General features: G+C 37.9%; 1 protein-coding gene across 7 annotated transcripts in view; it reads right to left on the reverse strand.

Annotated features, from left to right (window-relative positions):
• B3GNTL1 (UDP-GlcNAc:betaGal beta-1,3-N-acetylglucosaminyltransferase like 1) overlaps window positions 1–26,936 on the reverse strand; it is a 105,494-nt gene that overhangs the window by 70,549 nt on the left and 8,009 nt on the right. For all 7 annotated transcript variants that reach the window (XM_041427312.1, XM_041427311.1, XM_041427310.1 and 4 more), the window contains 2 exons: window positions 18,707–18,772; window positions 6,116–6,211 (listed from right to left, as the gene is read on the reverse strand). In XM_041427312.1, coding sequence (XP_041283246.1) covers window positions 6,116–6,211; window positions 18,707–18,772 — 162 coding nt within the window. The remainder of the gene's footprint in view (window positions 1–6,115; window positions 6,212–18,706; window positions 18,773–26,936) is intronic.

Raw genomic sequence — 26,936 nt, forward strand, 5'->3', positions numbered from 1 at the left:
CAGTGCACAGGTTACAAAGACAAAGAAATGTTTTTTCCTATGTATAAGGTTACAAGAGGGAGTTGCATTGCAGATAAAATATGTTTGAAATTCCTAATTTTTATTACAGTAGAAGCCACAGTAAAAAATATTTCCCTTCTTTCTTGGAATCAGCACTTTGATTTTCAAATTCAAAGAAGCGAAAGGTGCATCAGCTCTGTGCTCTCACATATGGGCAACCAACTGAAAAATAAACATTACTGAGTTGGAAATGTCTGTTTGGAGTGGGCTTTTTCTTCTGAAAGGAAAAAAAAGTTAGGGCTACTTCAATATCCTATCTATTACTTTAAAATAAAGACTGGATTGTGTCCCTCAAAAAGAGGAAAAAGTATAGTTCCTTAAACTATGAAAGGCAATGATTTTGAAGCTCAAAGTGGAGCTCAAGGATTGTTTATTTGGAAGTCAGCACATCAACAGGATAAATATGGCAGATCAAACAAGAGTTAAGTGGAGCACTCAGAAACTGGAAGTTATTAGTTAGTTCCATCCATGTCCTTAACTGCAGCTCTAAATTCACAAATTGTCTTCACTTTATTTTATCATCTTGCCCTATTTTTCAAAGTAATTTTCAAGAGTATTGAGGAGACATAAATGGCAGTAGCAACTTGGAAGGCCACTTACTCATTTCTGAATTCGGTCCTGGACAGTTTTCCTCTACACTTGGCATTACCTGTCCATCTCCTACACCAAATGTCTATAAAAATGGCATTTAGGATGCAAATCTGTTGCATTACTTATTGGTATCATTAATTACTAAAATTAATTAAATTACTAACATTAAATTTCTACAAATACAAGAAAATATCATCAAAGTTGGAGCAAATTATAGCTCACACAGAAATAGCTGTTTCCTACCAGCTTCATTTCTATGTCCATCAAAGTCACATCAGGCTTTTTCTGCCATACAAGAATCCGTCATGCTGTAATGCTGCATTCACCAAGAACATTTTGGAATAAAGTCAAACTTATTGTAATCACAAGTCCCTTTTATACTATATTACAATATTTCTGTTCCATTTGAACACTATCATGTATTATGAGCCACATTCCAGCCTTGTTTAATCATGCAAATTATCAAGCAAGATATGAAGAGGAAAAATACAAGTTATTTAACACTCCTCCTTCCCCTATGGGACACCTTTAAACTCATGCAAAACTGCACACACACAAAGCACAAGCTGTATACATTTCTGAATTCCAGCAAACCTGTTTCTAAGTTCAAAATATGTGACCCTGAGCTGCCTTTTCATAAAGCCTCGCTGGGAAGTTCTAATTGTGCTTTGAGTTCACAGATGTGGCTAAGCCACTTCTCATTAAACTTTCTAGAATTCCATGAACCCTTTGACATGTATTTTCACATGTAAATATAAACACTGTCAAGCTTGTGAAACTTTGGTTCATTCTCCTCCAGAGGAGAACAAGGATCAACCAACCACAAAAGGAAGCAGCCAGTAGGGTTTTTTTTTTAATATGGTACAGGCTCAATCCCATACAAATACCCATTCCAGATTACTGCTGGAATCTGCTGCAATAACCAGCAACTTTAACTTTTTCATTCAGCAGAAAAACATCAGGGTTTCACTATTAATGCCACATTTTTAGATAATATGGGTCAAGGAAGAGGAAACAGTGATCAAAAAAAAAAAAATCCCAAGGAAGTGTTGAGTATCTTTTCATTGAAAGACAACAAACACAAGTGAACCATTAATAGTGGCAAAGATGGGGGGAGGGAGGGAGGGGGAGGGTGGAGGGGATTTCAATCAGCCTTTTCATGTTTTATTCATTCTTAAGTAAGAAAGCCTTTCCCTCTGGCCAGTTTTTGCCTTTACTAACATAACCAGACAGCAGGCATTGCATACAGCCACTGTCAGATTGCTGCCTTGATTATTATTTCAGTTGTGACACATGGACAGCCAACCCAAGCAGTAATAAAGTGGAATTTTCTGTCTGCAGGTAGACAAAACAGCTGCTGTAAGCCAGAGATATTCAATCCGTGGTCCCCCTGGAAAATTCATCCTACTTGCAATCTAGCTTTTGACCACTGAGAAGTTCCTTACTGAGCTACATGATGATAATGGGATCTTAAGTGCACTGAATTGATGGAAAGAAAAGGTCCAGCCATGCTGTCAGGTCCTTCTTGCCTTTAAAATAAATTGTACACTCTGACTCCACCACAATGCTGGAGCTATTTCCAAATTGAGCATCTGTAGTAAATGCTGATTTGTAGCATGAATCTTTACCAAATATTAATTAAACTTGAATAAAGGATGAGTTAGTAAGTAGAAAAGCACAGCTTTAAAAGCTGTCAGTGAAATGTAACAGGCACCTTTTAGAGCACAGAGACACGTGTGCTATGAAATGTTAATTACTGCTCTTCTGTCAGGTGGTTGGCAGGGATTATTGCTAAGAACTACAAATCACCTGTGACAATTTCCAGATTTATCCAACACCCAGAGCTCCGAGATAACCTGCAAAGTCCAGCATGTACCAGGAAGTCATACAGACACAGTCATGCAGAATCACTGAGGCTTTTTCAGACAGTTATTTATCTACATTAGTTATTTATCTCCAGTCCAGCCTTATCATGCACAGGCCCTTCCTTTTGGCAGGAGTCTCCTCACGAGTCACCCTGAGTTTACTGCCTGCTTCCTAAGTCAAAAACCACGTGAAGGGGTGGAAATGTCTTGTCTTGGAGGAGGAAAATGGTAGGTGAGATGGGACTGTGCTTCAGGCTGAACAGAATACTTCACAGGCTGAGAGACTAAACTAGCCTCAAGCAGTGATTTAACAGATGTGGACATGAACTCAGCTCTTTTACTTACAGTCCTTAAAAATGACTTGCATAAATATTTGTGCAATTAATCCAACCTTAAAACCATTCAGAACTCTTCACTTACACAGCCCAGTAAACATTTCCAGTGTAAAAGAAGGGCTGCACCACCAAACCTCAGTCACATTTACAAGCACAATTTGGACTCGGATATCCCACTGGATTAGTTTTAATCTACATTTTTTTCCAATTACTTCAACATCAAAACAGCCCATTCTCTTAATTTGTTTGCTCATTTTCTTCCTGTACCTGTCACTGTGATCTGCACTTACTGAACAGTTACAATTATCCTTTTTTATTTGGTTTTTTTAACTCTTGGCCAGAAAGAGCAAGTCTTCCAGAACACATGTATTTAAGGTTTATATCAGGATACCCATAAAAGTGTGGTTTGCTCACCTGTCATTTATGCAAAAGATAACATTGAAGAAGCAAATATTGACCTTTTAAAAAGTAGCTTTTTTCATTATCATGCTCTCTTTCTACTCCCTCACTCCCACCACACTCTCTGGGGTATATATTCTGAAATTTCACGCATACCATAACGTATCTTTGGAATGTTACAGTATAATTGTTTAGAGAAACATTTAATGGATGAGTAAGCATCAAGAGGCCAGGGCTAAGGGAAAAGTTAAAATGCTGGCAGCATTTTGTATTGAAAGATCCTCTCAGCATGAGGACCGGGGATGGGCATTTGATCCAAAAATCTGGTATTGACTCAAATGAAAAAAAACCAACCAAACCCAGCATCCAGCACAGAGGTGTCTGAGGGCACTTCCCAAAATATCTGCCTCCAACCACAGCTCCCAAACCTGCCTTTGGGCACTGCCCAGCAGAGCAGTCCAGGGCCACAGGAAATTATTTGATCAATAACACAAACATTATGACAAACAACATGATCTTGACAACTGTTTTTTTTTCCTTTTGGAATTGGTCACTTGGTTTCCCCCTTCCCAGCACAAATAATCTGCATGTGCATGGTGTGGAAATGCAGAAGTGACTGGAAAGAGCTGGGCACTGAGTACAGAGAGAGCTGAAAAAGCTAAATGTGCTTTCACTACAGGAATCTGCTGCAGACAACGTGCTGTAAATTAAAACAGATTTTCCTCAATTCCCTGAAGGACTGTTTCTCTCAGAGATTCTACAAATCCATTAGCACAGGTCCATCATTATAGATTTTTTGGTACTGAAGAGAGTTTAAAAAACCACATAGACACAAAATAAAGCATATGATATATCATGGCAGATGAGTGGGACCTTGGATAATTGATTCATACCCTGATTATTAGAGCACAGCTGAAATTTTACTTTTTCTCCCAATTCCTCCTCTGTCCCACACTGTTTTAAGTAAGAAAAACCAAAATAATTATCCCCCTCTGTGAATTTCTAATCAGAAGATTACAAAAGCAGAAGTGCCACGTGCTCACAGAAACCAAGCAGCTCTTTTAGCTCCAAAGCTGGAAAAGCCAAGCTGCCCCAGGCTCGTGTCACAGCTGAAGTCTGATAATTGGGCACCCAAAATCTCCCTCCAAGGGGAGTCTGTGGTGCTTAACAACATGTGAGTTGGAGCTGGTGCAGCCCAATTTCTCCACAATTTCAGACACTCATGGAATTCTCAGAAATCTACTGTCTTTGAGGAACTTCTGTTTCTGCATTCAACTTAGTGGAGAAGAGGTAGCACGATAAAAATAATGAGGAACACACAAATAGGCTCAGTCTGTAAAGCTTATCTTGTTAAACTCATGGGCAAGCACCACAAGTTCTGCTGGTTCCAAACCCAGTGTATGACCCAGAGCTGCTAATCTACCTGTAAATTGTGTGCCCCTAAATTAGATGTAAAAATAATGCATTTATTAAGGCTTTAAGAGGTATTAGTAGAGTGTAAGATTGCAAGGGACTTCCCAGGTCATCATATTTGCATCCTACTGTTGGAAACACAACACTAAATAATCTCTTCCAGAACACATTGATTCCCATCTTATTTAAAATGAGGGGTTTTTTTTGTTTTGGGTTTGTTTTGGTTGGGTTTTTTTGTTTGTTTTTGGTGGTTTTTTTTTTTTTTTTTAATCTCAAAATCACAATATTTGTTTTGATTTTCCACTTAATTCATCAAACATTAAGTGGCCATTTAGCTAAAATGCTTCAAATTGTGTAGGACAACCTCTTACATGCTCAAACTTTTCTTTCTTTTCACCAGAACAGTGATCCAGATGCTGTCAGATAAATACACTGGTTTAAATCTGTATTTTTTCTAATGCCACACTCACAGGCAAATCCAAATATTCCTTGGGTAACTTCTTCTGTAATTACTCTGCCTTGGTGAATTACAGGGAGCTGTAATACCACTGGTGATTTTAAAACAAGGTCTGTAGATTACTCCTTGTGTTACAATGACCATAGCAGGGCCTGTCAGTGATTTTTTGGAGTTAGTGGAACACAACAGAGTGTATAATGAAGTCTAACAAATAAGGATATGTTAATCTTTTCAACCACTTAAATTTAGGGAAATCAAAACCAAATGTCTTTCTAACACAGCATCCCAAAACCCAAGCCCAAATACTTGGATCTCAAAGCCTGCTGGGATGTTTTCTGCAAACCATCCATTAGATTTCTTATATTCTGTACAACATTCCTCCACAAGCTGGATTGATTTCTTCCACAGCTTAACTTGTTTTTGCCAAAGTCTCTTTTAGTCTCTATTTTAGTTCAGCACTGGCCTCCTGCCTAATGAAACAACTGATCTTTATGCCAAAAACTGTCATCTTCAGTTGCACAAGATGCATCTCACTTACAAACAATGTATAATGAGCCCAATGTTTAATGCCTGAAGAACTGCAGTTTTAAAATGATCCCAAGCAAAACTTAAACAGATACAGGAGTGGTCAGTACCTTGGGTGGGAGAACAACCATTCTCATGAAAGATTTTTTGTCTCCCTTTTGTATTGAAATCTACTTTTTGAAAAGAAAACCATAATTTTAGAACATGAAAGCATATGTAGATAACACAGGCAGCAGTGAGACATGTGAGGCTCACTCCAAACCTGAAAGCTTCATTCTCACTCAGGGTGAGGTCATTGCTCTGCAGTGATCACTTGCATCACAGCCTTGGCTTCTCTTGAACAAACAATGTTTAAATCTGATAACCTTAATAAACTATCCAATTATGCTTATGACTGAAAAAAATCCATCCAAATAAAGCTCTTGTGCTGTTTTCCTGCTGTAATTTCAGCCCAGCTGCAGCAGAGATACCTGTGTAAGGAGCTGCTCCTGGCTGAGGTTATTGATCCAGCGAGTGTATCGTTCAGTGGAGTCCAGTGGCTCTCTTCTCACTTGGCAACCAATAATCTAAAGCAAAATTACACAAATCCCCTAGGTTAAACTGTGTACAGCCACGTGGCAACAAAACAGGATCACAAAATAAACATTCAGAACATGGCAACTCCAGGAATTAAGATTATCCATACAGTCCTTACTAGCCCCCTTCTATGTTCATAAGGTAATATGGTACAGTTGCTCTGTTCAAATGTTAAATAGTTACAGACTTTAAAGGTCTCTAGAAAACACTGAGGAGTATCTTTCCAATAATCTCATTTCTGGGGAATATTGGAACCATTTTGGTTGAAATTTTCAAAGGAAATTTTCCATAGGCAGACATCTAGAATGCAAAATTTCAACGAAAAGTTACTTCAGCAAATGAAAATTGGAACTTGAGTAACACCAGACAATCCTGCCAACATTCCTGTAAGCTATAATACCTGCCATTACTTTTAATTAATATAAAATAAGCAAAATCCCCTTCATATTCTGATTGCTTTGTTCATGGCAGAGCAGTGGAGACACCTCATTTTGATTTGGTCACTGAAGCACTGTACACCCATTTGAGCAATATCTCCTTATCTAAAACTCTTCTGTAGCTGTACAGGTGAAATATGAATTTCAATATTATTGTGCCAGTAGGTGATCAGAAAGCTTCCAAAATGTATGTAGAGAATATGAGCAGGATCATACATCTGCACAGACACATATTAATGCAATTGCATAGAAACACTGAACTGTTCACAAATCTCTGATTAGACAAGGAAAAAGCTGAGAGCCCCAGGAGTGTGACTGGACAGAACTCTGCTGTTTGCTCCTCCTGAAGTCTGCAGTCTACACAAAACCTTCAGAGAACCACAGCACTTAATTATTTCTGCAAAGTATAAACTGTTTTATACCAACTACTGCACTCCCATCACACTGTAACTCTCCATTTCTATTCCTGATTTTTAAGGTGCTTCCCACTGAGGATGTGTTTGTCCACTGAGAACTAACACCACAGGGTTTTAGTGTTTCTGAACACCAATTTCTGATCATCAAGTTCTGTTCAAGAACAGGAGGGAAACTCTCTTGGTTTGTTTTCCACCCTGAGCATTCACAAATCTCCCAGGTATCTTTGTTTGCAGAGGGATGTGAGCAGTCAGGCCAGAGCTCTGCATGTGCAGTTTTAAATACTTTTGAATACTTTTGATGTGGGAACAAAAACACCATGAGAAGATCTTGCTGGGGGACTGCTGGCAATGAAACATCACAATTTAGAATATGATTAAATGCAATCAAAATAAGAAGCATGGAGAAAAAGAAAATGTTATTTGCTTATCCCATAAGGATAAACCAGAATATCTCTGAACTAGGAAATGTTTCCTCAATGACAACAACAAATTACTGTGGAAAACTTCAGTCCTTATCCTAACTTAACCCTCACATTACAGCTAAGTAATACTAAGATATTTTCAGGTTAACCTAAAATCCTTTTAAACTGAATATCAATTAGAAGAATTCATAGAGATGTTTTTACATATCACAGAAATAAAAACCTGCAAAAGTCATATCAGATTTACATCTATTCTGTGCTGCAAGGATGGTTTTTATTTAAAAGTAGAACTCTTTCTAGTATTCATTAATCAAGCCCTTATTAGCCTTCTCTTGCATATCCTAGGTTTTTCTAACTTACAAAGACACTTTACAAAAGTCTATATAAAAGGTAAAAGGGGAAAATTACCTTTATTTTATATCTCAAGCTATTCTATAACAGCACAAGATGCAAACTTAGTTTCTTTATTTAAAGAGTCACAGTGAAGCTGAACAGATATAGACTACAAAGAGCTTTCAAAAGGTGAGAGATTAAAAAGGAGAATTTCAAATTTGTTTTTCTGAAAACTTGGTTTTCAATCACAGCCAAGTCATCTCTTTCCTAGCAGCTTGAAATTTAAATTAGAAGCAGAGGACAGAGTTTCACATTTTTATATTAATTTCTGAGCAGACTGGTAATTTCATAAATGCTGTTGATAGTTTAAGCAAACTGAAATAAATGCTGAATCCAGGTGCTCAGCTAAAGGACTGAATTCCCTGAAGCCCAAAGAACAACTGGTATTAATCCCAACTCTTCACACTTGAAGAGAAAACTGAACAGGTTTGATCAATTATCTGTACACACACGAGGAGAGGTGAAGGCAGACAGCAGAAGTGCCATTAAATTGGATCCCCACAGCTCTTTTCTGGATTATACATCCCTGTTTGGAATTTCCAGAGTTTGACTTCAAGTCTTAGGCAAAATTCCCTCCTTCTTCCATCTAGCCACACAGATAATTCCATTGCATGCTCCAGTTTATTTCTGTGAATTTTGGCTCACCACACTGGTTCTGTACTTACTGTAGTGTAGGTCCTAAAATGCTTTGAGCCTTTTGGAACTGAAAAAAAAAATTATGTAAAAATCCCCATAAAATAAAGTCATTATTTAGGAATTACTGGTATTGCAGTGAGAAAAATCAGTGGTTTACATTGCATTTAGCCATAATTTGGAGCACAATCTTTGGAAATGTAAGTGTGCAACACAACAGGAAAATAGCTGCAAGCTCATTAACAAAGTTAATTGCTGTAAGAAGTGCTGTGTTTGCACTCCCCTCTGCCCCAAGAGCTGCTTTCTTCTCATTCGCAGAAGCAGCACCACTCAAAGCCACTTTTATCATCATTTAAGAAGTTTGTTTTACAGACAAGTGTGAAAATTGCCACGATGCAATCCAGCTTATTTCTAGATCCTCAGCCCAGCAAATCCCAGCCCCTTCTGCACCTCAGCTGTGCCATTCCCTCCCAATGGGACTCTGCCTCGTGCCTGGGATTTTGGACTTGTGGCTGCAAGATAAACACCACCAAGCTGAGCCTTTGATTCAGCATCTGCAAAGCCCAGCTCATGTAAGCAGCTTCTTTCACACAATGAAAATCAGATTATTTGGAGCACAAACAGCTTCCTCCAGCTCCCCTGTGTAAGGTGTGGCAGCACAAGCAACTGCACACTGGTTCCATTTCCTCCATGCCTCAAAGAGGTTTTATATTCACTGAATGTTTCCTTAGAGCTTTCAAACTGAAGTGAAAAGTTTTTCGCTGCTGCTTCTCTCATAACATTTAAAACACTTTGATAAAAATCTTTCTGGCCTATATTACACCCATTCTTTCCAAGAAACTCTGCATTTGAAATATTGTTTTCAGTATTTTGAGTATCTGCTTCTATGCAAAAATAGAGTTTATCCAAGTTTTAATTTTTGATCCAATTAGACATGTTTATTTTTATTATTACAAATGCTGGAGAGTGGCATATACCTGTACCTAGATTAAACTATGCAATATATACAATAAATGCAATAGGCTTCTTGTTCCAACTGGAAACTTGCTGAAATGCAATATTAATAATGCTTATATAATTATATATTATCTATTATATATTGATATATATTTATAGTAATATTACTTGTGTAGGAAGCAGTACCATGAACAATGAATAACAGAAATTTCTGGCTCATAGCAAAGGACTGTGGCAGTTCAGAAAAAAGTAAAACTCTCATGAGGGCAGAAAATCATCACAATCCTTTCTGCTACCACAGCAATGAGGTAATTTGCTTTCTAGACAGACAATTACTTTTTTAATGTATTAAAGATAACTTAGAGCTCATTTAGCTTTTTATTTAATTGCAGTCAGCATTGGTGTCTCTGGAAAAAATAGAAAAGAATTTATCCTTTATGGCAGCAAGAAACAGTAATGGGAAGAATTGTAAAAGAACAAAATAGGGGATTTATCTGAAGTACCAACAAATTTATCTTAAGTACCTACACTAAAAGGCAACACAAGTAAATTTTAAAAACAAAAACAGCTTAAAATGAGCTCTGTGGGGAAGAAATGGCCAAATACAGAATCAGTCTGTGGCCCTACAGTGCTGCTTCATCTACTGCTTCACCAAAAGCCTCCAGCATCTGCCAGTCCTGTCTACATGGTTTCAGACAGGAATAAAAATAGCATTACAGCTCTGTGTTTAGGCACCTGAATCTCTCTCCTGTAATAACTCTACCACTTCACACAATTAGGAGTGGAGTAATGAATTGTACCTAAATAACATTAGCAGAATGAATGTCACTGACATGTTCTTTATGCCATTGCATTGAAAATATCTTCAGGAGTTAGGGAACTATAAAGCCAGAACAACAGGATTATAATACAACTAAAGCAGTGCAAATGGCAACAGTGAAAATAACTCTGAGGTTCTTCAGGTCACGGCACCTTGGAAATAAAAATCCAATGAGCACATTCAGTAAATTCAGAGTTCTGCTCATGTTCAGAGGAAGTGGGCAGGATTTCTACACACGTTGCTTAGAAGCACCTCTAGTAACTGTTCTGTGAGGTACAAAACTGTCCTGTGAGGTGAAAAAAGAACATTTCAGTGCCATGTCTGTGGGACATGCAAAAGCCCAGCGCTCTGTACCCAGTCAGACACGTCAGAACTTGTTCCAACATTCACCAGTGGGTTTGCAATGCAATATTCAGGTGGAGATGTTACTTAGTTTCATCATTTTGGAGTTTTATGTTTTGCCTTGCACATGGAAGTGGAAAAGGAAGCGGGTGAGAGGAAACAAAGTTTAAATGAGTCGGCAATAATTAAAACCAAGGCGTTTTCTGCAGATGTGGTGCTTTTGAGTTTTTAATCACGACAACTTCCTTTACCACAAACAATCTTCCTTATTCAGGAGGTCAGAACCCACCCGTTGTACTAAAGAGGAAATGAGGATGAAAAAATAATTGGTCTTCAATTTTATCCCAATATTTTCCACTCTTCTTTTAAAAAAAGAGGAAATGAACAAAGACAGCCAAAAGCATAAACCCTCCACAAGGCAGAGGGCACTGGATGTCCAAACACGAGTTTGGAGGAGTTCTTCATATAATGTGCCTTCTCTTAAGGAACTTTATTACTGAAACAGGTATTGAAAATAAAAGAGGCATTTTAGCATGAAAAAAAAAAAATCCCTGGCTTTTCTGTACAAAAGAAATACAACTTTCAAAGGTTATACAAAGTACAGAACTTGATTCTACATTCTGAGGAAGAATGTGCAGTGTTCTGTTTCATTTTAGAAATATGACAGAATGATGTAAACTCCTTGAAGAGAATGTCATTAAGTACTTAGTGATGCTGTAATTAGAAAAATCACAACATCTGATCCCAGATAAAGTTCAGTGAAAAGAAAGATCATCCAAATAACAAGTAAAACAGGGAGGATTATCTCAAGGGCACAACACCTTTTTCCCCAATATGCATCTTTATGAGAACCCACAGATGGAAAATCCTAAAATAAAAAGCTAAGAAGAGTTATTTTTTCTTATAAATAAATTGTATCAACTAACACTTATAAGAGTTATTTAATAAGAGTTGCCTTATCTTGAATGTTTAAGAGCAGCTTTAGTTAATGGAGCCCACATCTTTTGTCTTAAGGAAAGGCAGATGTCACCTCTGCTGTCTCCAAACCCTACTTCAATTATTTTTATTGTAGTAATTTTATGCGGTAATTTCCTTTAAGAAAGATTTTGTGATCATTATTTAATGCAATTAAAAAGGAAAAATACATTAAAGAAATATTTTATGTGGTTCAAATCTTCCCAAAAGTATATACTGCAGGAAGAAGGTTGTAAAATGTGTTTCCTCTCCCGGTCGTTTCCAAGGGAGGAAATTGTTCTTCAAAACATGACACCTGTGAGGTAATTTGCATTAGGTGTAAATATACAAAATACACCCTGGTGTATTTAAAACATGCTTTAGAAATGATAAAATATGTTGATATTGCTGACTCCCCAAAGAAGCCTTTAGGTCAGACGAATATCCATTTCCACAGATGCCTCTATCTTGGAGCAATCCATATTTCAGAGCACCTGTTATACATTCTACTTGACCCTAGCCTGAGTCCAAAGTCCACAAAAGGATGTTACATGTTTATTTTCAGCACATAACAAGAGAGTAATCAAAAATCAAGGAAGTCTGAATTTTCTTTAGTGAATTTATGTTAAAAATAAGAAGTCACTGTGTAATCAGAATGAGCCCAGCTGAGCATCACAACACAGGAAGATTTTAAAAGATGTCAAACGTGTGAATCCATGAAGTTTGAACGTGACATTTTGGGGAAAACTTCAACTAAATATCACTGAAGAGACACCAACTTCTTTTCTCTGTAGCTTCACAAAGTCTGATTGGATTGCAATAGTTATCACCCCAGCAGAATGTCTGAACACCAGGAGGAGGGAATCTTGATTTTCAAACATTTTATGCTTCAGACACAGTTTTAAAATTGAAATACATTACAGCCAGACTTCCATGAATATCAAACTCCAGTAATCACAATCACTTGATGGTGTTATTGGCATGTGGAGGCCATTTTAAACACACATTTAATTACAAAGTCCTGTCAGTTGGGCTGTTTCCCATTTGGGCTATTTGATTAAATGTAGAACAGACCCAGGCTGACATCGTGACTTTGAAAACTCTGTGGTTTTCTTCAGAAATACCAAATTAAAATAAATCTTTAAGGAAGCTGCCTAATAAAAAGCAAAGACACAGCTGAATTCCAGCAGATCTGGATGATGCACATGGAAAGGCCCAATTACCAAAATTATAAGAATAATACTCTCACATGGTCAAAGAAAGAATTTTCATATTCTCCAGTGCAAAAAAAGAAAAGAAATAATATTTTTCCTCTAAACATACTGCAATGTCACCATTGAATGACAAAACATTCACACAATTGCTGCTTTAGTTTCTATTTTCCAAACCAAGACAGAAGATTATTGAAAATAATAAATTATTTCTCTATTATATATGATCGATAACATTAACAAATAATAAATTGATAAACCATAAATTACTTATCTATTATATAATTATTATTTATATATACTTATAAATTACTTTTAAAAGCCTCTAATGACAATTTCCTGAAGTGAAATCTATAAATGTTTTTATAAGTATCTATATTGGGTAGCCTTTATTAAAAATGATATTTTCCACATGCTGAAGAAGAATGTACAAGACTTGGTAGTTTGCTAATAGTTTGCAGTAAAAAGGAACTGAATATAAAAAAAAATCTGCTGACTAGAATAATTGAGACCAGTTCATGAAAATATTCCTCTGGACATTAAAAAAAAATCAACTGATGGTGGACAATCAACAGCTGCATGTAATCACCTCAGGAATACAATCTCATTTTCCCTTCTGTCTGTACCAGAGACAGACCAGAGCCTCTTCAGTTCTACTCAGCCCCTTTAGTGGAGCAAATTCCTGCTAGCAGGTTTATGCAAACAAATTGGATTTGTCATCCAAGACAAGACAGCACTCAATTAATGTCTCTACAATAGCTGTTGGATGAATTAATTCTTATACTAAAATTAACCTCTACAGGCAGTGCTTGCTGGGACAGGCCCGGGCAGCTCACACTGATCTGTCTCAAACGTGCAGAGCAAGGGAGGCACAAGGAGAGAAAATTAACTAAGGAGAAAAAAAGATTATTTAAGTTCTATGCAAAGAAGACTTTAATCGACTTCACATCCAAAATAAAGCATTTATCAAAGGAAAATCTGCTAAGCTATGTGCCACAAGAGGAGGACAAAGAATTTAAGGGGAGATGGTAAAACCTGGACTTCAGAATTAAAGACACAGAATGAGAGAAGGTCACCAACAACCTCGCTGAACAAGGATGCAAATAAATAGAGGTACAGAACTGAATTGAAATGGAGGACAACATTCAGCATGATGCAGTTCTGCTTTATGGCAGTTCAATAAAACATCACATACACTCACTGTCTTTTCACACCACAAAATTACAGAATCGAGTGGATCTGATGATTTTAGCCACAAGAAAAGAATGATATGACTCAAACCAGTGCTCTCTGTAAGCAGAGCACTCTCTAAGGGAGGGAGGAAAAAACAGCCTTGCTACTTTCCAACACGTGGCAGAAAGGTGTGACAGGTCCCAACAAGCAAACAGCACAGGGTACAGTGACATGAAAAAAAAAAAGTATTAAATCTTGACTTTCCGAACTAAAAAATGTATGTTTCCAGACCAAAAGGAAAAAAAAAAAAAAAATCTTCTCAACTTCTAAATGTAGTTAATTTGTGAAGTTCAGGAGTGGGAGGGAAGCAGCCAATCCCTTTGGCTAGAGCTGTGCCCTAAAGGAAGGAGCAGCTCAGCTCTCATTCATCTGCTGATTTCTCCAATTCCCTGGATTGTGCAATTTTTGTTTCAGCTCTCCCAGGGCAGGTGAACAGGTCTGTGAGCCACCAGGAATTGTTCAGGTTGCTCGATCCCATCAACCATCTCAGAGTCACATTAACCATCAAAGATATGCAGAATTCAGGAATTGGTTAACAGGCAGATAATCAACAGATAAAAATGGCTTTAGGCACTGCTGCTCTTGATCTAAAGCCAAGCTACAGAATATGCCAAAAATCTGCTTTAGAGATGCAAAATAGTGAGAATTGCTCATTGAAGAAATGCAAATGTATATTCATGTTCTCTCACATGCCCAGGTATCCTACCTGTTTGAGACAGAGGATTGCAATTTCACAACAAATAGAAAGGTGTTCATTGTGACACTGCCACTGAGTCACCTCCTACTGAGCCAGAGAAAACAAAAGGAAATAATGTTCTTTATTTCTATTGCCCTCATTCCCACTCCAGCTGTTTTCTCACTGAGGTAGGGGGCAGTGAGGAAAAGTTTAGTTATTTTATAAGCTCTTAAATGTTACTCATTGTCTCCAAGATCATTCCCAGATCCAGTGATTCTCCTTCAGCATGCCCAGAGCAGGGCCTGCTGGAAGCATCCAGCAACAAGGCAAGCAGGGAGCAGATCCAGCTGACATCCCCTCTCTCCTTGAAACAAAAAGCTTTGGGATTTCTCAGAGCACTGTTGAAATTAAATAACAGAATTATTGAGAGACAGAGTGAAAAACTGCATAGTGTGTGTGGTTTGGGAAATAATTTCCTGGGCTACTACAAACTTAGAAAGTTGCTCTGTAGAACACTAGTAGGTACATTAGGTTGGAGCTCCAGAAGAACACAGAATAAGATAGTTTTTCAGAATTAAGGGAAATAGAAGCTTGAATTTTCCTATTAATTAGCTGCCAACAAAGCATACATGTTTTGTGGTTGGTAAATAAGCAACATGTGGCTTATCCTGGATAAATGGGACAGATGCAGCTTCTAGGGATAAACAAAACCAGTGTGATGTCCCTGAGCTTCACAACTGCTCAAACTAGGGATTTGCACTGAGCCTGATATTTCTTAAGCAGAATTTAAGAATTTGTAGTATAAATACACCAAGTCTCAAAAACTTGTGTCTTCTGAGAGTGTCTATTTACAGAATTCATGCGAGAAGGACTTAGAGATGATGCAGAATAGTCACCAGAGGACAAGGTGACAGCAGTTGTTCTTCAAGAAAAAGCACAATGTGTTAGTGATTTGTATTTTGAGATCCAAAATCCTCCACTCTGAACACTTCCAAGGACAGAACAGTTCCACCCTACACGCATTATTTTTAAAAAGTGTCCCAGATAAGAGCAGCTTAAGAGAATAGAAATTAAGTTGCTATTTAAAGCACAATTAAGGAGTCTGTGATCCAGGAAATGAGACACAAAGGCTGCTGCTGTTACCTCAGTGTTACCTGAACCTGGGGCAAGCTTCTTGCTTTTTCAGAGATGGAGACACGGGTTTCTTTAAGGAATAATTTGTTGGGAAGATCCCAGAGGCATCTGATATCTTTGGTTCTGCTGTTTAGTAACCAGACTTCAAATCAGAGCAAGGCAATTTGCATTTAAGAGTAACAGAAAAGAGGAAGAACCTCAGGGATTAATTAGGACCTGGGAGATTTCTCTTGGTGGGCAAAGTTGGACACTTTTCCTACCTGTAGATCAATAATAACAACAACAGCAGACTGAAGCCTACAATACCAGGGCCCACTGGGAGCACTGGTCTTCAAATCTGACTGCCAGTAACCATCAGCAGGACTAGGATTAGGAATAAAATTTCTGAAAGTATATGGAGACTGCATAAAGTCAAAAATCCAGGTCAGGAGAAGTTGCAAAACAGTGGAAAGTGCAAGTCTGCAAATTAGAATTTCAGGAACAAACCAAAAAAGCTCACTGCTTCACAGGCATTTCTCAACCTTCTGCTTTTTGTTTTAATTTTTTTTTTTTTGCCCCTCCACCTACTCTGGTTTATCAGACTGATTGAAGCCAAGCCAGAACTTCAAACACAGAACAAATCTTCATTCAAACATCGCCAAACATCTTCCAAGGCCAGAATATTATTCTGAGGACAGCAGAGAGATCATTCTTTTAAGAACAGAAGTCCACCCTGCCACTGCTCAGTAGATTTGTGACCAGGCCAACTTTTCTCAAAGTTGTGTCAGAACTGTTGAGGGGCTCTGGACCAAACTGATCTATTTGCTCACCAGAAACAGCTGGCTATGTTCCCCTTTCTCCTTCAGATCTTTGAATGAGAGCTCTGTAAGATCCAGCAGGTTACACCCCACACAGGCACCCCACACATTTTCTGTACCTTGACATGGAAGATGTGCTGGCTCTGGTGGAAATGGAGTTCATTCTGCCCATGCCAGCCCTCCAGGGCTGTGTGCTGGTAACACACCAGTGCTCTGAGCCCTGATCCCAAGGCTCTCTCCAACATTCCCCCTCTCCACAAGGCTGGGTGTGGGCAAGGTCTGGCAGTGGCAGTCAGATCCAAACTGAAAAAGGACTGCTCCTTTTTCTTTTAATAAATTACCTTGATCTTAACCTATGAGTTTTTTCCACCTTCTCTTTCTCCCTGTTCTTCTGAGGAGTGACAGAACCCAGCCAAGGCCAGGCCAGCACAAGAACCAAACTGAAAGAGGACCACAAATTCACCTGAATTTGGAACATGGCAGTAACAGGTTTGTGTTGCTTAGAACAGATCACAAAGGCCCTTCAGTCTACTCAGGTCCTCTTTATTACTTATTTGATTGTCATTTCATAGTTCATACTAAGGGTTGTTGGGCACTAAAGTATAACAGAATATAAACAAAACAGTTGAAGTACTTCCTAAAAAGACTACAAACTGTTTAGTTGAATTTAGTCTAATTTAAAAAGTCTTCATTTACATCTATAGAAGTCATATAAGCAAGAAATATGACAGCTCTTAGCACTAATTTCCATAAAACAAGCATACTGGATCAACTTGCCTTTCTGGTTTTTTTGGCATCTGACTGCAGAATTGCATTAACTGATGGATATCAAAACAAAAACAACTTTGGATTTATCATTTTATTGTGTTTGAAATATGAGCTAGGTTAACTGCTACTCAGGTACTATTAAAGCTCCAATGTAATAAATCCCATTGTAAGGATGATCAGATTTCAGAAGAGCCCTAATACAGGTGGTGTGATGAGCAGGTACACATCCCACCACCAAGCAGCAGGTTGTTTGGCAGACATTCCTCAGCCAAAAAAAGTGTCTTTGGTAGTTCAAAAAGTTCAAAAGGTGTTTAGTTGACAAAGAGCAATAATCCTAAAACTGTGTGTTTTGTTCAGATCCCTACAGGAAATACCTTCATGACAGACCAAGTCAATCAACCTTTCCTTCCCAGAAACCTCTGGCACATTGAAATAAGTATCACAAGATAAATTGAAATAAGTATCACAAGAGAAAATGTCAGAGATGTGGAAACAATAAGGCTGACTTTGCTGACAAAACAAACTCAGTTTTCAAGTTTGTAAAGGAATATCTTTGTCAGTAGTATTGACAAATTAGTTAACTGCCATAGCTATTTATATAATTAATGGCCAAGTTATTTATAGATATATATATATATATACACACACATATATATACAATCTTTGAATAAGTAGAACATATGCACAAACTCTCTCTAAAGAACACTGCCCCTAATCACAGAAAATCATATAAAACCAAAATCATATAGATCAGAGAAAAACTCTCTCACAGAATATTCCTGACAGTTTATTTCACAGGAATAAAAAATGGAATTCTAATAATGTTTCATTTTACAGGCAGACATAGAGAGAAACATCAGCTGAACTGCAGGCAGTTCATCAGTGGTAACAACCCACACATTCCCTATGGTTTACAGTTCCTTAATTATTAAAAGCAGATAAACCATAGCTGTAGCCAATCCTTTGCAGCTTTTCACATGACTTAGAAAGGCTACATAAAAAAGGCATTCTCGTTTAGATTACAGACATTAGCCAAACCTATATACTTATTTGCTAAAGAGTATCACTGTTGTAATGAGATCTGGTTTTCTGAAGAGAGAAAATAAAAGGAAGAAAAGAAGTTCAATCAAAGCTCCCATTCAGTGCAAGGATTAAAAATAAAGGAAGAGAATACACTGGTTATTGCTTTGCCTCCCCCAGCCCCACTGTGAAATTTTCATATCCTTTTAAAGATGTATCCGGAACTCTGTCAAAGAAAAACCCAGAAATACACACAAGAAAAAAGTACTCACACTGTTTGGGTGTTGAATGGCAACTTGGTGCTGCAGCCTAACCCGCTGTGGCATCATCACATCATCCTGGAATAAATAGCACACTGTTACTGAACATAAAAAGGGTCACAGAACACTACTGACACACACTAGAATATGTTGCTAAATGAACATCATTTTACTGGCTTGCAGTCAGAAATGCAAATGGAACAGATATGAAGAGACTTCGCATTTTTTGTGGATTAAACTGGGAGCTGCTGGAGCTGGAAGTGATGGAAACTACTACGTGACAATGGTGCTGTGATCTCAACACACACCCACTTCACATTTATTTCTCAAGGAACTCTCCAAGCCTTTCACAACTCCCCCAGCAGCGCTGGCAGTGTGAGGACAAGGAACGACCCTCAGATAAGCCATGAGGTCTGAGAGCAGCAATGCCAGGACATGTTCTCTGCAATCTGGCTGTACCTTCTCCCACTGAAAATGAAAAGCCTTTGGTCCCTAGATCTAAAAATATGTCATATTTCATGGGCACAAAAACAAGTTCTTGTGAAATGAGAAAATTCTAAGGAAAAGGAAAAAAGGGAAGTACCCACACTCACAGAACGCATTAGCATTGACACTGGCTTTAAAACACACCACCTGGATTGAAATTTTGTGTTAGCACTTCTTCCACTTGCAGCATAAAGATCTGTTCTATTTACATACAAAAAAGATGGGTTGTTTTGTGAAAAGTCAGTAATTTTGCTATCCTGCCTTGAACTGTTAGGAGAGATTCCTTTCAAAATTATATTATTTCCTGATCAAAATTAAATCCTTTCTAGACAGTGATTTTACAGTTTATAGAAAATATAGCACAATTTTTCTTCCCTAAATTTAGGCCTCTGAGGTTTCTACCTACATTGTTTTCCATGTTGGTGCCATATTTCCCCCCTTTTAAAGAATCAGTCTTTTTGAGATTCTGGTTAAAGCTAACACAGCCTATTTCTTCTCAGAGTATTTCCAAATAAACTTAATCAGGCAAACATAACTCAAAGGAGCCCTGAATTCCTACAGACACCCTTTTAACAGTTCCTCACACTGAAAAATTCTGATTTTCCTATTGAAGCACAAACCCTCAATATTGAATTTCCAACGACTTTCACATTAAAACTTCCCTTCAAGTCAACAGAAACAAAAAATATATTAGTGTTTAAATATCTACAGCTTGAAGAGTTGAATGACCTTGCTATAAAGGTGCCCCTATAGTTTTATCAAAACATGCATGATAAAAAAGTTTCAGAAGTAGGTCCAACTATTTAATACAATTCAAGGTTAAAGATAAAACAAAATAATAATAAAACTGACTCCTATCACACATAAGTTTATAAAAGATGGGAGGACTAGGTTGTCAAAAGCATTTTTCTGTATTTTGCATTTAGGATATATTTAGTAATAAACATGACAGCTGCTCCTGATTTTCAAAGCCAATAGAGCAAAAAAAAAACTCTTCTGATTTCCCATGACTTCAAAACTACAATAATATTATTTACCACCTCATCCACTTTATCAACAGAGCACCAGAATTCCAGTATCAAGCAAGTCTTCCCATAAAACCTTTACCCCACTTCCCACAAGAAGAACCATAATCCTATTTCTTTACTCCAAATATGGAGCTGATTTTTGTAAATTAAAACCTGCTTTTCATATAAGCAAGAGCAGATATATTTTAACTGAACTGTGTTCACTCCTTTACAAGTTGCTAAGGATTCTTAGATGCTTTCTTGGTAAATATCCAAAGGAAGGGAGGAAAAAAGGGAAAAGGGGGGAAGAAAAGGGAAAAAAGGGAAAAAGGGGGAAAAAGGGGGGGAAAGGGATAAAAAAGGGGAAAATCCACCAAAAAGCCAGGAATTTCAATGCTCAGAACAATGTTAGCCTCATCTTTTAGAAGACACATTTGCTCTTGTGCTAAAAGATCTCACTGTTCACGATCCCACACGACAGAGAGAACTCTCACATTCTCAAAGATGAAAAATAATATACTTGATTTAAAAAGGTTAAATCAGCATGGAAAGCATTCAAACCAAATCCAAATAACCTATGCACCACAGAGGTCGATGTCATGCTTTCACAACCACCCAGTCTGACAGCAGTGGCCCGTTCCCCTAAGCAAACACTGGCTCAGTTTGATGCTGCTGGCAAAACTCACAGATCTGGGGCTTAGGCTATCAGAGAGCATCAGCATTCTGTAAGCTCCAGCTAAAGAGGGGCCACTAGAACACAAAAAACTTCTAAATGCCTCTTTTTATTAATACAGCTTTGTTCTCTAATGCTGGAAAACTCCATGAACTCTTACCCTGGATGACCTTTATTTATTTTAATAATTCTCATTGTTTTATTAGCAGCTTTACACACACACTGCACTGCTGGATGGTTCTGTGATACCTTCTGAGTTCATGGAAAAAGAAAGAAAGATGGGGGGAAAAAAGAATGTAATAGTTGAGGACATAATCTCAAATACTATAATAATGAGTAATATAATAATACTATATATAGTATTATATATATAATAGTAATGAGTAATATAATAATGAGCCCAAAACAGAAATCACACCCCAGACAGAAATGAGATGCAACCATCATTCAGCTTCTTTGGATTCAGGTTGATACCAGAAAAGTAACTGCAAAATCCAGCTTTGACAGATTCCTCACTATGGGTGCCTGGAAAGGCAACCATGCATTTATAAATGCATTTATAGTGAAATAACCTTAGGATGGATTTAGGATTGGTATTTAAAAACCAAAATAAATCTGAATGAGTAAAACCAAAGCGATTGTACCACAAATTAAGAGCACCTTAAAAAAATGATGGAATTTTAACAACTGTAGTATTAAACAACAATTTTACCCAACAGTACATGATGAACCACAAATTTTCTATCAAAGCTGTTGCACTTATGATATTGAACTCAGCAAATGTGTTGCCAGACTTCAGTTTCTACAGGCAGAGTTTGATCATCTTTTTTTCTTTTTTTTTTTGGTTTAACACTGAGAACAAAACCTCAGTAATCAGGCAAACACTTTCCAAATTATTTTTCACTCATTTCAGACAGGAAAAAAAAAAGCCTATAGAAAAAAGGGAAGTATATTTAGTTTGTTTCTGTTTCCTAGGTGAGAGCAGGGAAGATAACAATAGTAGCAGTGACTTACATTGAAAAAGAATTTTAAGAAAACAGAAGTTTACAATAAAATCCAGTTTTCTCTGTTCACATGGAAGTCTCTAATGGTTGTCCCCTAGCAGATATACAGGATGAAGAGAAATTTCTTCCACGGAAAGAATAGACAAAAGAAAAGAAATTCAAAATAAATGTTAAATAAGTGCATGCCTTTCCTAATCATCTACTTGGAATACAAAGGCTGGCCTCTTCAGCCAGGCTGTGTGGATCACATTGGGCTCCACAGTGCTAACTTCATCATTTTCCCTTAAAAATTGGTGCTTCTGCACTTGAGAAAGTAAAACAAATGTACAATTCAGTGCACAATACACATCTACTTTTTGCAACCAAGGGCAAGTTCACAGAAAACAAAACATTATAGCTCAGTATTGAGGTGCTTTCTTAAGCTGACACTACAGACTCAGCTTCTCATTTTGGACTTTTCCAAAGTCCTTCATATTTGGCTTCTCAAAATGAAAAAATAAAACGGATTGAGAGCTGATACACTCCACTCCCATAACAACAGCACCTTCTTCCCATTACAGCTATTAAATTCAAAATACAACCAGCAGCAACAGCGGGAGGAATGCTTCACTCACTGAGCAACAACATGGCATCTCCAAAATCTTTCAATTCATCAAATGGTCCGTTCATTTATCCTGCACCTGCTCAGACTAGAGGGAAAATCTTTCTTTGCTGTTGTTCAGTTCAACTCCTCAAAGCAGGAAAGTGAAATGCCTGGGACCTCCAAAAACTGGCCTGTCAACAGCTCTGCTGAAGGAAATACCCAGATCCCAGGCAATTCTCCAGGGGCTGGCGTTTGAACAGCCCCACACTATCAAACTCATTGGAGCCAGGCACACAAATGGCACCCACAAATCACCTGGGACTAATCATCTGTCAGTACTTGCAAGATCGTAAGAAAAAAATGCTACTTTTCTGTTTCTACTCCCAAATTAAACTGAGAAAGAAGGGGCCAACAAAGAAAACATTTCAAATTTAAGAAGCTGACTGCATTGAGCACCTCTTTTTTTTGAGGATAGCAACAAACAGGTCTACATGGAAAGATCTATGTGGTGCTCTTATGAGCCTGACAATCTTTTTAATGGAATCTTTTAATTAAGCATCACTATTAGTTGGTCAGGAATCTTTTGCTGTAGAAGCAGCTCCCACCTCAGTGCATTTATCCAACAAATGCAGACAATGCCTTTCCATATCTTGCTTTTCTGTGCTCGCTGGAGATCACCTTTGATTATTTTGTCACAGTTAGATCACTGAAAAAAATTATGTGTCTGCAGCCAAGTGAGGCAGGCAACTCACAAGGTGTTCAGCAGCAAAGTCAGTAAACCCAGAAAAGCTTCACCAGTGATTCCAAATGCCCTCTTTAACTGGTGACTACATGAAGACATGTAGGGAGAGGTTATGGCAACCAAATTCTGAAGGTTTGCTTATTTAACTTTTCATACAAGACAGAGGCATTTAATCTGGTTTTAATACAAGCACATCTTTACAAAATGTGCTTGTATTAAAAATGATAGGGATGATGCCTTCAAGCACTCGTATTTTGACTTTTTGGGGATCATTAGTGCTTAGGAAACATGGACAACTCTTCTGGTAAAGGAGTTCACCACTACATCCACACCTGCTATTTGTGTAACAGCTTATTTCAGTTTTTAAATCAGAGGATAAGATCCCAAGGAACAGTATGTTAAAAAACAGAAAGGAAATACATGGACTCTGATCACATCTTCACTTCCTAAGAAACACAGACTAATTTGAAAGAAAGGAGGAATATTTTACTAGTGCCTGTAATGTATAATGGCAACTAAGAGGAAATCCATGCTTCCAAACCCAGGAAGTTACAGAGGCTGGAAAAACAATCTGTTCATAACTGAGTGTGCCTGACACATCTGGCTAGAGAAGGTCCAACCACCTTCCTGCAAGGCCTTTAGCAACACCCCCTCAGCGAGGTGGGTTTGGACTTGAACCTCAAGGAACACATGCAATTTGAAATTAAGCAATTATGCACACAGCAATAAAGAATTACAATCTTAAATCATGCAAATCAATCTCCCAAACCAAAAGACACAGGTCAGCAGCTGCCAATTCCATCACAGGAATGACAAATCTGCTGTGGTTCACCCTCATTTTGGGTGAATAAAACTTACCTGTGTCCCCATGGCATTTTTGACTATTAGCAAGCAGTGACACTGTGGCAAAATGGTTTAAAGTCATGTTTTTGAACTGCCTGAGAATCTCTGAAATTGTGATACATTGCCAACAGAGCCTTTCAAAAGATTAAAACAGGCACGTTAAGTTCTCAAGTGATTATAACTTGAGACACTGCAGGTCAAAAAAGGACACATTTTTATGTGTCTTCTTTAACAGAAAGGAACTCTCCAACAACACACTGAATAAAGCTGAAATAATTGGAAACTACACAGATTATTAAGATGAAATGAAAGCACGATCCTTTTTAAAGAAATACAGTTTCAGACAAGTAGAGGCATGTTTATGTGCATGTCAATGAAAACAGCAGTTCAAAGAAGAATTTTTAGTGTAAGACTTCTGCTGTGCTGCAAGTGGGTAAATGCTTCCAACAAAGACAGAAGAAGTCACAAACTACAGCTACAGTACAATGAAACTGGCAGATAAAACCATAACTGCAGACAATTTGAAGAAGAAAAGTTAACAGTGAAATATATTGTAAATGTTATACATGAAAAAATTGTTACTTGTTTTCCCAGAGGGGAAAAAATGCCTCAGTAGCGTGATGGTGAAATCTGTAACAACAACCACAGTAAAAAAAACTCCACAATAGCTGTTAGTCCAACAGCTGCCACTTCATACTAGAAAAGGCTGATCAAATTCTGACAGTTCTGAGACCTGTAACCCTTTTTTTCCACATTTCTTCCCAGTTTGTTGTCCTCAGAAATCTGTGTTGAGAGACATAACACGAGCAGCTTGGCTCCAGCTGGAATGGCAAGCAGAAGCAGTCTTGCTGGAGCCAGCATTTCCAAAGATGCTCCCAAATATGCTCATCCACTCATTTCAGTTCACAGAAAAAACAAAGAATGCACAAAAAGCCAGGAATGCATTTCTCCACCTATTTGCAATGTGCACAAACAGCCCCAGCTCCATTCCTCTCCACATCCACCTGTAGCAAACCTGAAATTGTGGCTGCACTTCTGAAGGTCAATTCCTTGCCATTACTGCAGCACATTCCAACAGGCTGATATCAACATTCCTTCCTAGAGAGCTGGATACTGGACTGGTGACTGAAATGAAGAAGGTAGGTGCTGTGTGGAAGCAGAGTTGTTAAACAGCTGGCAACATCTGGCTCCCAGCTACTATCACACAACATTTACTAACTGCAGCCAAAACACTGAGCAATTTTTGGACTTGTAGCAGTTTCCACATCCATTTTATTTGCTCTGATCTGTTTTCAGCAAAACATGGTAGGCACAAGGGGAGACAGTAGAAAATACATTTAAGTAATGCCAGGTATTTAATATTTCTTTTGTAACAAGGTTAGGCTTCTGGTAGCCCAGAATGCCTCTGATTTGAAGAAGTGATAGAAATGCATGGAACAGAAAATCTTGGTGACTTCTCCTAAGCTTATCCACACTATAAACCATAAGATCCTCAACTCACTTCAAGTAATTCTTGATAGTATTAAGTATAAACTTCTGCTAATGGCAATATTGCAGAAATGCAGTATCATTACCAGTCATATCCCTTAATAATTGTAATTTGCTTCCCTGACATTTTGTTTTCCTGCAATAGTCAGCCAACAGAAACAACACAGCAGCAGGAAGATTTTAATATATGGTAAACTGAGAATTCTGAAGAATCACTATGAAAATATGAATTAACTTCATTTGGAGAATTTGATTTTCTAGTTTACTGCTAGTGATTGTAAAACATCTGTCTGGATGGAAAAGAAACACTAACCCATAAATTACTTCAGAACATCATGCTGTACATATTTGAGACAGAAGATATGAAGCTTCATGGGACAAGAGTAGATTAATTTCTCATTCATGTACTCGTGGACTCAGATAACTCCAGCCAGCCCAAGAGCACACATTCCTCATCCTACAGACTCCCTGGAATGCCCTGTGCAATGTAATGCAAGCCTAGGATACCCAAACTTTGCAAATCATAAATAAGTTCCCTTGGGTTTTGATTTTTTTTTCATTTTAGATAGGTAAACAGCCTCACTGACTAACAATATATGACAAAAATCACAACATTTTAACATATGAACAGGAAAACATTTCTCCCATCAAGTTGATAAGGCAGGTGGGGTTTGCAAACCGAAGGATTTCCCTAATTAAAACCTGAGAATGGCTGCGGAGTTCACACAACACTTTTTAACAAGCACAGACAATCATAATATTCAGTTGAATTGTAGCTGAAAACCAACCCTGGCAGCAGCCAGTTCATCCTGTACTACCCTAACCCATAGCTCAGTTCCAATTCAGAGGGGAAAAAAAAATCATTCTTCAGGTGAAATTACAGGAGACCAGTGAGCCTCGAAGGTCCTGCTCCTCCTGCCTGCTCCCAGCACACGGCCCCACTGCGGTGCTCAGCTGGGCACCTCTCTGAAACCATTCCTGCATATTCAGCTGCACCAAGAGAGATCTTTATCTGGGGGTTACCGAGCTCAATGCCTTCACAGAAGATATCCAACAAAGGACAGGAAAAAAAAAATTCCACTTGGAAGGTGAGACTTCTCCTATTTTACATTAAAAAGCCGGTAGATTAGCTCTTAGTTTCTCATCAATACAATTTTCTGAAGAATGTGGGAAAGAAATATCCTCAAAACACCTAAATACCAACCTTGCCCAGCCCTGTTCACGGCAGCTTGTGAAATCTGATATAATCAAAGAATGATGTAAGGCTTTCTACAGGTTGGAATACAACTTTACAGCCATAAATAGCAACCAGCACATTAAACAAACTCCTTTAAGCAGGTTGTCTTGCAGCAAATCAGCAAGTCCATTAAAAAGGAAAGGATTATATTGACAAAACCAAGTTAGACAAAAAGCATT

Source organism: Onychostruthus taczanowskii, unplaced genomic scaffold (genome assembly GCF_017590055.1).
Source record: "Onychostruthus taczanowskii isolate IOZ18803 unplaced genomic scaffold, ASM1759005v1 scaffold99, whole genome shotgun sequence".
Lineage (NCBI taxonomy): Eukaryota > Metazoa > Chordata > Aves > Passeriformes > Passeridae > Onychostruthus > Onychostruthus taczanowskii.